Here is a 13788-nt window from a genome sequence, read left to right on the forward strand (position 1 = left end):
GTTTCGTTTTTGCTTCTCTCTCTTGAACTAGAAAACAACACTCTCTTTATTGATACTTATTTGGTTTCGTTTTGGCAGTGAGAGAGCCAACAGTGGAAAAAATGTTCTATATTAGTCAACTATGCTTGTGCAAACCCGTCAGCACACCTCATAGCGGTGAGAGGGTGTAAACGTCACCTAGCTTCACGCCAAGCGAAGTGACGGCCAACGTGCTCCGGGTGACCCGTAGGACTGGGGCCCCTGCGGTTAATCATACCCAAGAAAAATCCAGAATTATTTTGAATATGTCTAATATGAGAGCGAATCTGGCTACGGCATTCCCGGCATCAAACGATGCGTCGAGGCTGGCGACCTCCTCGAAAAGTGAGCTAGCTACCATACTATCAAGGAGACATTGCCTGAATATCAGCTGCTGGAACCACTGTTCCATCAAATGTTCACTAACGCAAGCCTTCGTAGCTGAAGAATTTTATTTATATAACCTGGACATACTCTGTGTTTCAAAGACAAGATTAAATGGACAAACGACACTTGACCTAATAGCCCCTTCCGGTATAAAGGCCATACTATTCAATTCTGGCCCAATGGATGGATCCGGCCTCGCAGGAGTGGGAATAATCATGACATCCAAGATCGCATCGGCACTCCTTGACCATGAAGCAGTGTCTGACAGAATTGTGATGGCCTGTTTAAAAGGTCAGAGTAATAACCTGACAATACTATCTGTATATGCCCCTATTCGTGACGTCCCTGACCACTTGAAAGACAAATTCTATGCTGACCTCCAACTCACTATGAATAAAATTCCTCGTAAGGACATCCTCGTGATAGGTGGTGACTTCAATGCCAGGATTGGCACGAGACTAAACAATTCTGAATGGGCCATTGGTTACCACGGTTTGGGCGACCGGTGCATTAACGGAGTTAGACTTCTCATGTTTGCTATGCTGAATAATCTAGTGTGGCTAATACATGGTTTAAACACAAACCTTGCCACACTTACACTTGGAGATCCCGAGATGGTCGAACCCGCACCCAAATTGACTATTTACTCGTTTCTCGTCGCTGGAAGTCAATGATTAAAGACTCGAGAGTATAGAGAGGGGTGGACACTGGATCAAAAAGTGGATCCGACCATTTATTACTAAAATCAAAAGTTAGATTCAGACTCAGCTCCAAAATAGTATCTGCACCTAGACGCATCCCAGACACAGCGAAACTCAAACTTCCTGAAATCGAAGAGACCTTTATGCTCGAACTTACAAACCGTTTCACGGCGTTGCAAGATAATGACCGAGAATTTAAGACCAATCAAGCAATTTCTGAGACCAAGACAAGTGCCATGACCGAGCAAGAAAATTTTAACCCATCACTAAATATAGAAAAGCGCTGGATCAAGTTCTGAAATCAAGTGAAAGAGGCCGCTACAGAAATTCTCGGAGTAAGGGACAAGAAACCCAAAAGATGGATTTCTCAGAGGACAATAGAACTCTCTTTAAGGAAGAAAAAATGACTGATAAACACTCTGCTTCTTTTAAAGCACTCCGCCAAGAATGTCACAAATCTGCTAAGGCAGAAAAACAAGCATATTGGTCTAATGTAGCCTGTGAAATGGAAAAAGCTACTGCACGCAATGATTCACGGAAACTCTACCAGCTCCTAGGAGAATCAACCGGTTAAAAGAAGCAAAGATCTACCCCCACGCTACTTAGCAAGGACAACAAGCGTCTCACGAGCAAAGAAGATCGCATCGAACGATGGCGTGCTCACTTCCAGGAGCTTCTTCGCCCATCAGAAAATGACCACAGCCAACCCATTCCATCCCACAGCAGTTCTGAGTCACCATCCGTGTATGAGGATTGCAATATCACCCCTCCAAGCAGAGAAGAAGTTATTCATGCCGTAAAACTATTAAAAAATAATAAAAGCCCTGGCATTGAGGAATTACAAGCTGAACTTCTCAAGGCCCTTCCAGAAGTGGCTATCGACGAGCTCCACAACTTACTCACGGATGTCTGGGTCAACGAATACATTCCTGAGGAGTGGAGGACCTCTATAATAATTCCTGTATTTAAGAAAGGGGATCGAGCCGATTGTAAAAATTATAGAGGAATTTCCCTGATACCCATTTCTGCAAAAGTTTTCACAATAATAGTATTCAATAGGTTCAGAAATATTAGAAATGATCAGACGAGGCCAAATCAAGCAGGATTCAGACCAGGTATGGGATGCTGCGATCATATTTTTAGCCTGAGACAGATCCTGGAACACCGCCTTATACACCAGCAGGAAACAATACAAGTCTTTATAGACTTTGTAACGGTTATTGACTGGGTAAAGAGAATTGCCCTCTGGGATGCAATGAGGGATGATGGAGTGCCCGAAAAGATAGTCCTTTTAATTAAGGCTTATTACGTGGGAACGAAGGCATTTATAAGAGTTGACGGAGAAATCTCAAAAGAAATACCAATTGACAAAGGAGTGCGACAGGGTTGTGCCTTATCGCCTATTTTATTTAACTTTGTCATTAACCAGATCATGAAGACTCTTGACAAATACAAAGGTGTGACAATCAGTACAGCACTATCAATAACAGACCTTGATTATGCCGATGATGTGGATATCTTGGCTGAGTCGATAATAGAAGCACAGCTCATGATAGACGACATTGCTGCTAGATCCCTTGCTACTGGACTAAAGATCAGCCAATCGAAAACAAAATCGATGCGCACCTCTGGGCTAGATGAAACTCCAATCACATTGAATGGCATCCCAATCGAGGACGTCCAGAATTTCAAATATCTAGGCTCCCTAATAAATCCCAAGGGCGAAGCTCTAAGCGAAATACAAAGCCGCATCTCCGCAGCCTGCGCAGCATTCATCCAGCTTCGGAAGTGCCTCTGGTTACGAAATGAAATCTCCCTTCGAACAAAGCTCGATATATCGAACAAAGCCCGGATATATAATGCTTTGGTCCTCTCTGTGCTTCTTTATGGTTGCGAAACGTGGCCCCTCAGAGCTGGGGAAGCTAATAACCTGAATGTCTTCCACCACAAGTGTCTTCGCTGTATTCTTGGCGTGCGTCTCTCTGATCCGTAACGATGTCATCAGAAGAAGATATGGTGATATACCACATGTCTTTGATGTTGTCAAAGCGAGAGGTCTACGATGGTTCGGGCATACACTGCGCCGACCGGATGACTCGTTCAGCAAACAGTGCTTGAAATGCCAACCCCTTGCGCACTGGAAGAAGAAGCCTGGAGGACAAAAAAAGACATGGTTATCAACAGTTAGAGCCGATCTCGAGCCAATGGGAGGTTTCAAGAAGCACGGGCACCGATTGAATAGACAATGGGTCCAGTTTATCGAGCCAATCGCACTTGAAAGAGAGCAATGGAGAGACGCATGTCAGCAAATTCTGGATGCCACGATGGACCTGGACAAGGCTCGAACGTGACCCAAGTACAAGTAAGTAAGTAACTATGCCTGTATATAGGATAGCTGGAAATATTATGAAAATTGTACAGTTGTTGACGAGTATGCCGAAAAGTCCAGATTAAGAATTGTGCAAAAAACGTATTGAGGATAGGCAGTAAAAATTAAAGACTATAATTCCTGTCTTGGAATGATTTGTGACTCTAAAACCAGAGTTTTTCTGTGCTCTATTTGTCACTATAGTAAATGTAATCGGCTGGAGAATACTTATCTGTGTACTATAGGAAAGAAATCTTGACGTGATTTATGTTTATTTTTAAGGGAATGATAGGATGGTATTGTAGTGGTTTTAATTGGTTTTGGATGAACAAATCTGGTCTATGCTTCAATTGCTGGAATAGTAAGGGGGTCTGGTTCTTACGACATCACTATGAAGACTGGCTACTATGATTTTAAGGCTACATATTTTTATTTGGCTGTTACTGAAAGTGATTATTCATATGAGAATATTGTGTGTGTGGCATTGCTCCAAATAAGCAAATTGAAGCACGTAAATTTAATAACATGAACGAAAATGGTGTTATTGAGTTTACAAGGAGATATAATAAAAGTAAAGTCATATTATATAGTAGAAAATGCACTCTTTACTTTGTACTCCAAGAAGAATACAAAATGAGTCCTGACGAGCGGCTTGCACTTATCGTTGGCAATGGTCATCTATACGTGGAAGAAGAAATCTAAAGAATGAAGACTTTTTGTACACATTAATTTTATAAATAAGCAAGCTCACAAATATTTTAAGAGCATTTCACTCTTAGGACACTGATTTTGATATTATTCAGGTAGGACAGGGTATTTTCGACTAGAAAATCGTTCAGTCGACGTTTTTCTACATACATTTTGGGAAATTCTTTGTAAGTATATTCTCAACATAAAAAAATAAATATAATAGAGAATAAGAACCTCAGCTTTTGGTTGATAAAACTTGTCAATGCATGGGATTTTGAATAATAGATTTTACACTTTACTCGAGAAAGTTTAAGAGAAAGGCCAAAAAGACAAGAAAATGGGATATTTCAAAGACACAAGACCAGTGTCCTGTCTTTACAGTTGACGGGCTACTATTAATGATTATAAGGGTATTGTTAACACTTTGAATATGCTCAAGAAAATCCAAGAGTAGGCGGTAGGATTTCTGTTTGGACAAATATGGTTCCAAGATCAATAAATTAATTATTTGGTTTTTGTATATGGGTCCAAGTTTAATAGAACACTGCCTTCAGGAGCCATTTCCAAATAAGTTTCGAAATGATTTAGTGACATTAATGATTTAATCCCTATAAACGGTTCAGCAAAGCTAGACTCTAAACGTGCTTTGCTCACCCGGAAAATATTCATATTTTTAGTAACATTTTTTTTCAGGGAGTGATCATTGTGGGTAAAATTGTTCAAAGTAGCCATGTCTTACTATCACATCAACATTTTCCGAGATGAACCCATTGAGAGATGAGGTGATTGAGGGCTGAGATTCTTAATATAGTAGATATGCCATTTCTAGGAAACGAAATCCTTTTTCGTTCTAAAAATTCTTATTAGTGTAGGTATCTTTTTTTCATTTTTTTTGGCATCTGATCTAAATAGAGACCTATGAGTGATGAGATATTTCTCTTTTTTATTCACATTTCCCGCTGTGTCACAATTTCAATCGCTCATCGAGGGATTAGGTGCTAGACTTGTGATTTTGTGAAACATTTCTTTTAAATCCTTCCTATTGCCCCAATCTTGTAGTTTAGAGGAAGCAAACCTGCGGCAACTAAAGAAATATATTTTTGGCCAGGAGTGTGGCAGAACGAAAAAACTTAGCAAACCAAATGCTATGGTGATAACCTGACATTGGTGAACGACTCCTCTATTAGTCCCATCTCTGACCCAACTGTCTTATTCTATAAGCAAAAACATATCCATCAATATTAAAACAAACGAACGTACGTTTTATTCGAGCCATCTCACTAAATGGGTCAAAAACCATATGTGATCAAAGCCAAACCCTTTGTTATGGCTAAATGATGGCCAAACGTAGTTCTGGATATTAAAAGACAAACTTTTAAATATTAATTATTGAAAGCGATTTTTTGAAGATGCTTTATATTGTAGTGGTGAATGTGTTCTTGAGCAGGCTTCATTAAAAAAAACTTCAGAAGGGGAGAACACGTTGGTATCACCAACTCTCGATGTCTCAACAAAGGATGCATTAAGAACATTATAATCGTCCAAGGAAAAGCCGAGTGAATAGTCTGCAAAAAAAAAAACACGTTCCATCACACTGGCAGTTCTAGCACTACTACCACTGATTATTTTTTGTTTGAAAACCAAAAACATCTTTCAGATTTTGTTGCAAATAGCCTTCTCATTGTCAATGGCAAAACTCAGGATATCTCAGGATATTATACGTATTGTTAATAACTTAATTAACCAGATTGACTTCATATTTTCCATCAAATTTGATAGTGGGGAGATTTCTGCCCAAAAATAGCTTGTTTTATTCAAACCATCATGGAGGGGATCACACACACTGGAGACGAATGTAAAAAGAGAAATTCTTTGGCATTGTGAACCTCTTCAGTGGTAATCCAAGAATCAAAATCAGGGTTTTATCATAGCCAACGAACAAGTGACTGTTTCTTAATCCTTTGTGTTCGAATCTTTAATATACTTCCAATTTCATTGATTTCACTGCTGTTTTTAATGCTTTAAATACTCTTAAAAACTTCCAAGGATTTCTTTATCGTTCAAACCCCGCAGACGATATGTTACAGGATTAGTTTCCAAGATTTATGATACTTTAAAAACTTCAGGAAACCACAAGTAAACCTCCTCTTCAAAAATATTTCTACTTTCACAGATTCGATGTATATAATCAACATTGAATTTCTTCTTTTCCGCTTGTCTCTCATCAGAATATTGTTTTAAAAAAAAAGTGCCAAGTGCATTTTTAACATTATGAACTGCCAGTGGACTAAGATTGGACAGGGATTGATGAGATAGTAGAATATAAATTATCGCCATACTATAAAAACCTTGAATATGTACAATATCTCGATATTAAAATTTGAATAGTTCTTATCAAACATTTAGCCAATGCCGCCTTTATTGTCTATGATTATGATAAAGTATTGTACTATATTTCAATATAAGCTTTTTTACATTTGGGTTATTAAATTCGCTTCGCCGGTGTGTTTGAATTCTTCCATAACAATGTTGTTCGAGGATATATTCAAGAATATATTCTGATTGTAGGTAAAATATGCTTGTATGAACTATTGGGACTATTAAAACTCGTCTAAATTCAAACGATCTGCTTGTAATATATTCAATGGGGGAAAGCTTTAGTATTACGATAAAGAATGCAGTGAAGACTATGATTTCGTTGGAGACTATAACTGGTTTTACTCTTTAAATAGTCTATCGCTAAATTCTTTTCATGTCCAGTGACTTGAGAAAGTGTGGTGGGGAAACTTAAACTTCCTGCTTCACCCATATTCCCATAAACACGTTTTTAAACTTGAGCCATTTTGAAAGTAAAAATCGTTTGTTCGTTTAGTCGTTAAATTGTGAGGTTACGTTATTATGTAGTTTATTTTACAGAATTCATTATATTTCAAAAGTCATTTTCTTAACAACAAAAGGCAATAGATGTGGCTTTTATTAAATTAGCCTTTAAATAACTCTGTACGATCTTCCAGGGTCAAGCTAGCTGTGACAAAAAAGAACAAGAAGAAGAAAAAGTGCCGTTTATGCAGATTGTCGTGTTACGGCCACTTTTCTTGATTTTCAAGCCAGTATATTTCCCTTGTTGTTCAATCCAAGAGACTGTAAGTTCTCTATATAGGGTTTTTAGACAAGGTGGCTCTAATACTGTGTCTAGTGTTTTGCTCTGATTCTAGTTTTAACCATTCTGGGCTCTTTCAGTTTTTCTATGGGGCATGATCGAGTTTTACCAGTTTGCTAGCTACCGCTCCAACCTGTATACCATACAGTTACATAAAATGGGTTAGTGCTATATATGAGAACAAAACTGCTGTTGTTAAGCTTTTCTCTGCTCACTTCAAAGAGCCCAAAATAGGGCAGTGAAGGATACTTTAATTCCCTCGACTTTACCCTTCTTCTGATCTTTATAATGTTACTGGAATAGCTCAGCTGGATCATATTATAGGTAAAAGTACTCTTTATTTTGCGCATTCTGCTTTTCTAGGTACTCTCCCACCGCCCCTACAGCAGTTTTTCTCGCGGACAGGCTCAGGTAGGTACCTTTTCTTCTTTAAGTAATTCTTCTCGACGATTTATTTTACCAAAACGATCTTCTACAGCAGCCCAGAGGTCTCCGGTATATCAATCAATTCTATTATGGAACTCCATCCCTTCGGATGTCCCTCTTTTTCTTTCTGCAAAGGCATTATTTCGACGGGTCTTTCCAATTCATTAATTTTTCTTTCTCTTTATTAATCCTTTCCTAATTTGTATATCTCTTTTCTTCTTTGAAAATCATTTTCAGCTATAAGTTAAATCTCCTTCTAAATCTTCTATCTGTTAAATATCCTATCTATTCAATGTCCTTGTCTTGTTCCAGTGTCTTTTTTTTGTTTTGTTTTTTTTTTCGTATATATTTTATTATAGTGTTTTATCCTAGTTCTCTGTAGTCCATTACAAGCAAAGCCTATTGGGCCAAGTAACCACTTTACTTTTGTAATAGTTTTTTCTTTTAGTATCAATAAATTGATTGATTGATTGATTGATTGATTGATAAGGTAGGAAATGAGGTTAGCAGCTGGTTTTTCATTAAATCAGGAGTTAAGCAGTGTTGTGTTTAATCCCCTTCATATGGATAATTTTTATGGTCTTTGTCTTAAGGAGCGCGGGAAAGGCAATGGAACACCTCGGAATAAAATGGGGAGGGAAAACTCTTCAGGACTTTCAGGACTCAGCGAGTTCGCGATGCTAGAATAGATTTGAAAATTAATTTTAAGAGGACAAAGTCACTAAGGCTAGGAAAAAGTGAAGATTAAAAGGTGACATTGGGTAGCGAAAAGATTGATCAGGTGGGTAGCTTCACTTTTCTTGGTATAATTATTAGTAAAGACAGTGGGATTTTATCATGTTCTAATTTCACACAATCATTAAAGAGAAAAGACGCAAAAAAAGGACACATCAGTTATGTTGTAATGGTCACTTCCAAACAATGTAAAAGACTTTGGCCTATCTCACTGAAAAATGAGTATGTACAAATTGATGACAAAAAGGATAAAGTTTTAATTTATAGTTAGACGAACTATTTAATTGATATGGTATCAGATTTGGTTGCAAATCGTAAGAGACTTGAGTCATTTGATAGTAATCCGTATGAATTTTTAAAGTTATCAAACTTCCCAAAAAGTTATATTGAGAATAAACATATCTTAAATCGATTAAGGGAATAAAACTGATTTAAAATAATTTTTGGAAAATACTAGCACACCAATTGACGGCGATATGAGACATATCAAAAATCGAAAACGATGTAGGTTTCTATGGATATTTTTTCGTCATTTGTTACCTTTTAAGTTTATGAAAAGTTATTTAAACTGTTCGTGGTAACGAACTGTATTAAAGAGTGACCCGGCTCAATAGTAAACGAAACTCCTAAAAACGGAATTTTGATAGTAATAGACAAATCAAAAGAATCGAGCTTTGTGATGATTTTAAATATATAAATTTAATCAAATTTTGTTTTACCCATCAAAAATTACGAGCCTGAGAAAATTTGCCTTATTTTGAGAAATAGGGGGAAACACCCCCAAAAATTATAGAATCTTAACAAAAATCACGCCATTGCATTAAACGTATTGGAGAACCCTACTTCAGAAGTTTTAAGCTCCTATCTACGAAAATGCGGATTTTTTTTGCCAGAAGACCGATCACAGGTGCGTGTTAATTTTTTTTCCCAGGGGTGATCATATCGACCCACTGGTGCTAGAATGTCGCAAGGGGACTCAATCCAACAGAAATTAAAAGTTCTAGTGCCCTTTTTAAGTGATTGAAAAAATTTGGAGGGCATCTAGGCCCCCTCCCACGCTCAAATTTTCACAAGGTAAACAAATCAAGAATTTGATATAGCCATTTTGCTCATCATATTAAAAACTACCATTAACAATGTCTTTCGAGACGACTTAGTCCCTCACAGTCCAAGGGAGAGGGGCTGCAAGTTACAAAATTTGACCAGTGTTTACGTATAATAGTGGTTATTGGGACGTGCAGAGACGTTTTCGGGGGAATTGTTTTTAGTTTGGGAGAGAGTTGAGGGGAAGGAGCTGCGTGGGAGGATCTTTACATGTAGGAATTTTTCGAGGAGAAGATAATTTCCATGAAGGGGGTGCAGGTTATTCTAGCACAAATAAAAAAAAAACAATGAAAAAATAAATATGGAAAAGTTTTTTCAACTGAAAAAAAGGAGCAATATCAAAACTTAAAACAAACATAAATTATTGCGCATATGTGGGGTTCATCTCCTCCTAGATACCTCACTCTTTACGCTAAAATATTTTTAGTAATTTCAGCTATTTTTTCTGTGGCCTTTGTGATTCAGGGGTCATTCTTAAAGAATTGGAACAAAATTTAAGCTTTAGTGTAAAGAGCGAGGTATTAACCAGGGGCATCCCCCCTCATATACGCAATAAGAGTATACAAATGTAGAAGCTTGTTACGCTAGTTAATTCGTAAGTTAAGTATATTTTCTACTAATAAAAATGTTCCTAAAAATTAAAAGTTGTAGTTGCCTTTTTAAGTAACCAAATGGTTGGAAGGCAGCTAAGCTTCCTCCCCCATTCTTTTCTCAAAATATTCCCATCAAAACTAAGAGAAAGCAATTTAGCCAAAAAAAAAATTGTATGCATATTTCGCAGGTTTTTCAACTGAAAGTAAGGAGTGACATTAAAACTTAAAACGAACAGAAATTACTCTGTATATTAAAGTGAATTTCCCGCTCTTGGTGCTAAAGTTTTTAACTGTTTTGAAAAGTATTTGAGAGAAAGAGTCAAACTTTAGCGTAAAGGGTGGGTCGTTGAGGAGGGGAAAGCACCTTTGATATACGGAGTAATTTCTGTTCGTTTCAATTTTAATGTTGTACCTTACTTTTAGTTAAAAAACTTGTCCTTATTTTATTTTATTAACCATTAGGGGTAGTTTTGTTTTGTGCTTAAATGTTTGCAACTATGGGAATAAATTCATCTTTTCCACATCCTGAATCCAAAGCCACATCTTGTCAGTCTGATTTCTTTTCCTATCTCAATTTTGCAATTTGGAGCTATTCCAATGGCTTTTTTAGCGGAGTAACATAAAGGGAAAATATCGTCGAGTCGTTCAAGTCTTTCCCAAGTCGCTTATGGGAAGATACGGTTTTTTTTATTCTCTTTTTTTTCATATAGACATGCCAAAAACTAACTAAAGTCTCTTCGTCCAAAGATGTAGTAGCGCGTAAACTAACCTTAGGAAAGGATTTGTTTTTAGTTTGTTGAAAGGCTTGTCAAGAGGAAGAAATCGACTGATAGAAGAAAGGGGAATCCAGGCCGTTAGAATTTGTCTTTATGAGATTTCAGCAAGCATTTCTGTGATGAAATTTTCATTGTTTTTGGCATTGGAGCTATAAGGAAGAGACTAAAGAATGCTAATAAAAAACATTGAAAAGCAAAAATAATACAACTTTGACACTGAAATACTTTTCAAATTCCACCAATATTTAATTTATGCTCGATTAAAATTGAACTCGATTATCTTTCTAGGTTTCTAGTTTCTTTTATCTTGGTTTAATACAATTATTTGTTTAGAATCGGTTCATTTTGGGTTTTATTTGTTGATCCGTATTAATAACTTTTTTTTTTAGTTTAAATTGTTACATTTCTTTCTTCTTGTCATTTCTGTGATTAAATTTTCATTATTTTTGGCATTGGAGCTGTAAGCAAGAGGCTATAGAATAATAATAAACAAAAATTGAACAGCAAAAATAACACAACTTTGACACTGAAATACTTTTCAAATTCCCCCAATGTTTAATTTATGCTCTTTTAAAATTGAACTCTATTATCCTTTTAGTTTTCTCGTTTCTCTTACCTTGGTTTGATAAAATTATTCTTTTTAGAATCGGTTCATTTTGGGGTTTATTTCTTGATTCGTATTAATGACTTTTTTCTTTTAGTTTGAATTGTTAAATTTCTTTCTTCTTGTCATTTCTGTGATGAAATTTTCATTATTTTTGGCATTGGAGCTGTAAGGAAGAGCATATAGAATAATAATAAACAAAAATTGAACAGTAAAAATAACACAACTTTGACACTGAAATATACTTTTCGAATTCCCCCAATGTTTAATTTATGCTCATTTAAAATTGAACTTTATTATCCTTTTAGGTTTCCCGTTTCTCTTACCTATACAAATATGCATCCATATGTGTGTATATATATATATATATATATATATATATATATATATATATATATATATATATATATATATATATATATATATGTATATGCATATATATTTTTTAGATGTATATACATATAGAGGTAACACATTTTTCCAGCATAAAGAAGACAACTTCAATTAGATATTGCTAAAATTAATGGTTTGAATACCTTTCATAGAATTAGACTGATCACAGCGTCTAAACCTGATTTGCCAGCAATAGAGCTTTCAGTGCTAAAAAAATATATAAGTGGAGATGAGATGAAATCAATTTGATACCATACAAATTCAAACCTACTAAAATGCCGCCAAGTAGCTACCTTAGATTTTTGTTTGCTTGACAAACAGTGGTGACACTAACGGTGATAAAGTTCTGTCTTTTGAGCTCTGTACTTTTTCACAATTGCTTTTTATTTCGTTTGAGGTGATTAGGACAACTGAAAAAGCATCTCTAACAAATACAATGATCAAAATTGAGGGATTCGATGATTCGGTGACATTGCCAACCTCCCAAAGAGTTTTGGCTTCGCTTAGGATTCTCAGAGAGTTTCGGATGATTTGATGACATTGCCAACCTCTCAGAGAGTTTTGGAAGGTGACTGACTTGACAAAAAATTCCCAAGGACTGCCAAATCCACAGTCTGAAAGGCAGGATATTACGTAGATTATGTTAAAAGAAAATTCAGCCAGACATTGGTAGTTTTGACTCTTACACTGATGCACCGAAGATAAAAAATTGCACACAGTCGAGGAGAACTTGGTCGTCAAAAGTAAGCAGGAACTTCTAAAAATCCAAAAAATAAACAAAGCTTCATCAAAGTACTTACTGAGAGGATGGCAAGCTCATAATACAAAGTTCTACAGGCTCAGGATGATGCCGATGTTTTTGCTGTCAGTTTTCTGAAACTTCGTCAAGCACTTTGATCGGGAATGATGCTAACCTATTAGTCCTTCTGATGTAACATGCCAAGCTTGATGCATGTGATATCTTTAAAGGATACATAAAGGGACAGCAGACAATCTGCTCGTATGTGACGCAATATCTAGCTGCAATGCAACATCTAGACTTCACAGCGTACAAACCAGTAGTAGTTTTCTGTTCACTTAAAGAGGTTATTTTTAAAGATGCTTGCAAAACTTCTTGAAACCAAATTCCAACCAGCAGGAAATTGCCGAAGCTGGAGAGAAAGTTTAGCTATGAATATACAAAGGGGAAAGCATTGAGAATATCGTGAAGGAAGTCTGAGTGTGAGCATTTATAATGCGGGCTGCTAGTGCAAATGCTTTCATTCATGCAGAGTGGCTTCCACCAACTATGGCCACCACACAGTATCAAATAGGTGTTATTTGCATATAATGAAGCGGCAAGACACCACAAAATTCACTTAAGTCCAAAGAGCAGGGCATTTGCCTCTCTTTGTCATGGACTATATATCTTCCTGTTATGACAGATGCTTCACCAGGACTAGTGAACCAGCTGAAGATGGCGCGGTGCCAGACCATTAACAAGTGCATGCTGCTCAAGTGTAGCTGACATCAGAGCGGATGGCCCAGCTTTAACTCTTGAAAGTTTAAAGGGATATTATAATTACCGCTGAAGCAAAACAGGATGAGGACGATAAGGAAGACGCGCAGAAAGAAGAATTAGCATTAGACCAGGCCTCAAAGTCAAACTGCTGTTGTGATTGATAACCTGAGTTGTAATTTTTCCTTTTCATAACTGATTGATCAGAAGTTTCGACTCGATTAAATAAGTATTTTTGCAAGATGTTGTACAAGACAAATCCTGATACTAGAGGTCCCTTAGAGGTTAATAGTAAAAATCTACATTTCGACCACGTGTTTGGCTATACGGTACCT

The 13788-nt window shown here is 36.6% G+C and overlaps 1 protein-coding gene across 1 annotated transcript; it reads left to right on the top strand.

Annotated features, from left to right (window-relative positions):
• Window positions 1-293: 293 nt before the first annotated feature.
• LOC136037129 (craniofacial development protein 2-like) lies at window positions 294-1079 on the top strand. The gene has a single exon (XM_065719662.1). The coding sequence runs from the start codon at window positions 294-296 to the stop codon at window positions 1077-1079; it is 786 nt and encodes a 261-aa protein (XP_065575734.1).
• The last annotated feature ends 12709 nt before the right edge of the window (window positions 1080-13788 follow it).

The sequence above is a fragment of the Artemia franciscana genome, chromosome 1 (genome assembly GCF_032884065.1).
Source record: "Artemia franciscana chromosome 1, ASM3288406v1, whole genome shotgun sequence".
In the NCBI taxonomy this organism is placed as follows: domain Eukaryota; kingdom Metazoa; phylum Arthropoda; class Branchiopoda; order Anostraca; family Artemiidae; genus Artemia; species Artemia franciscana.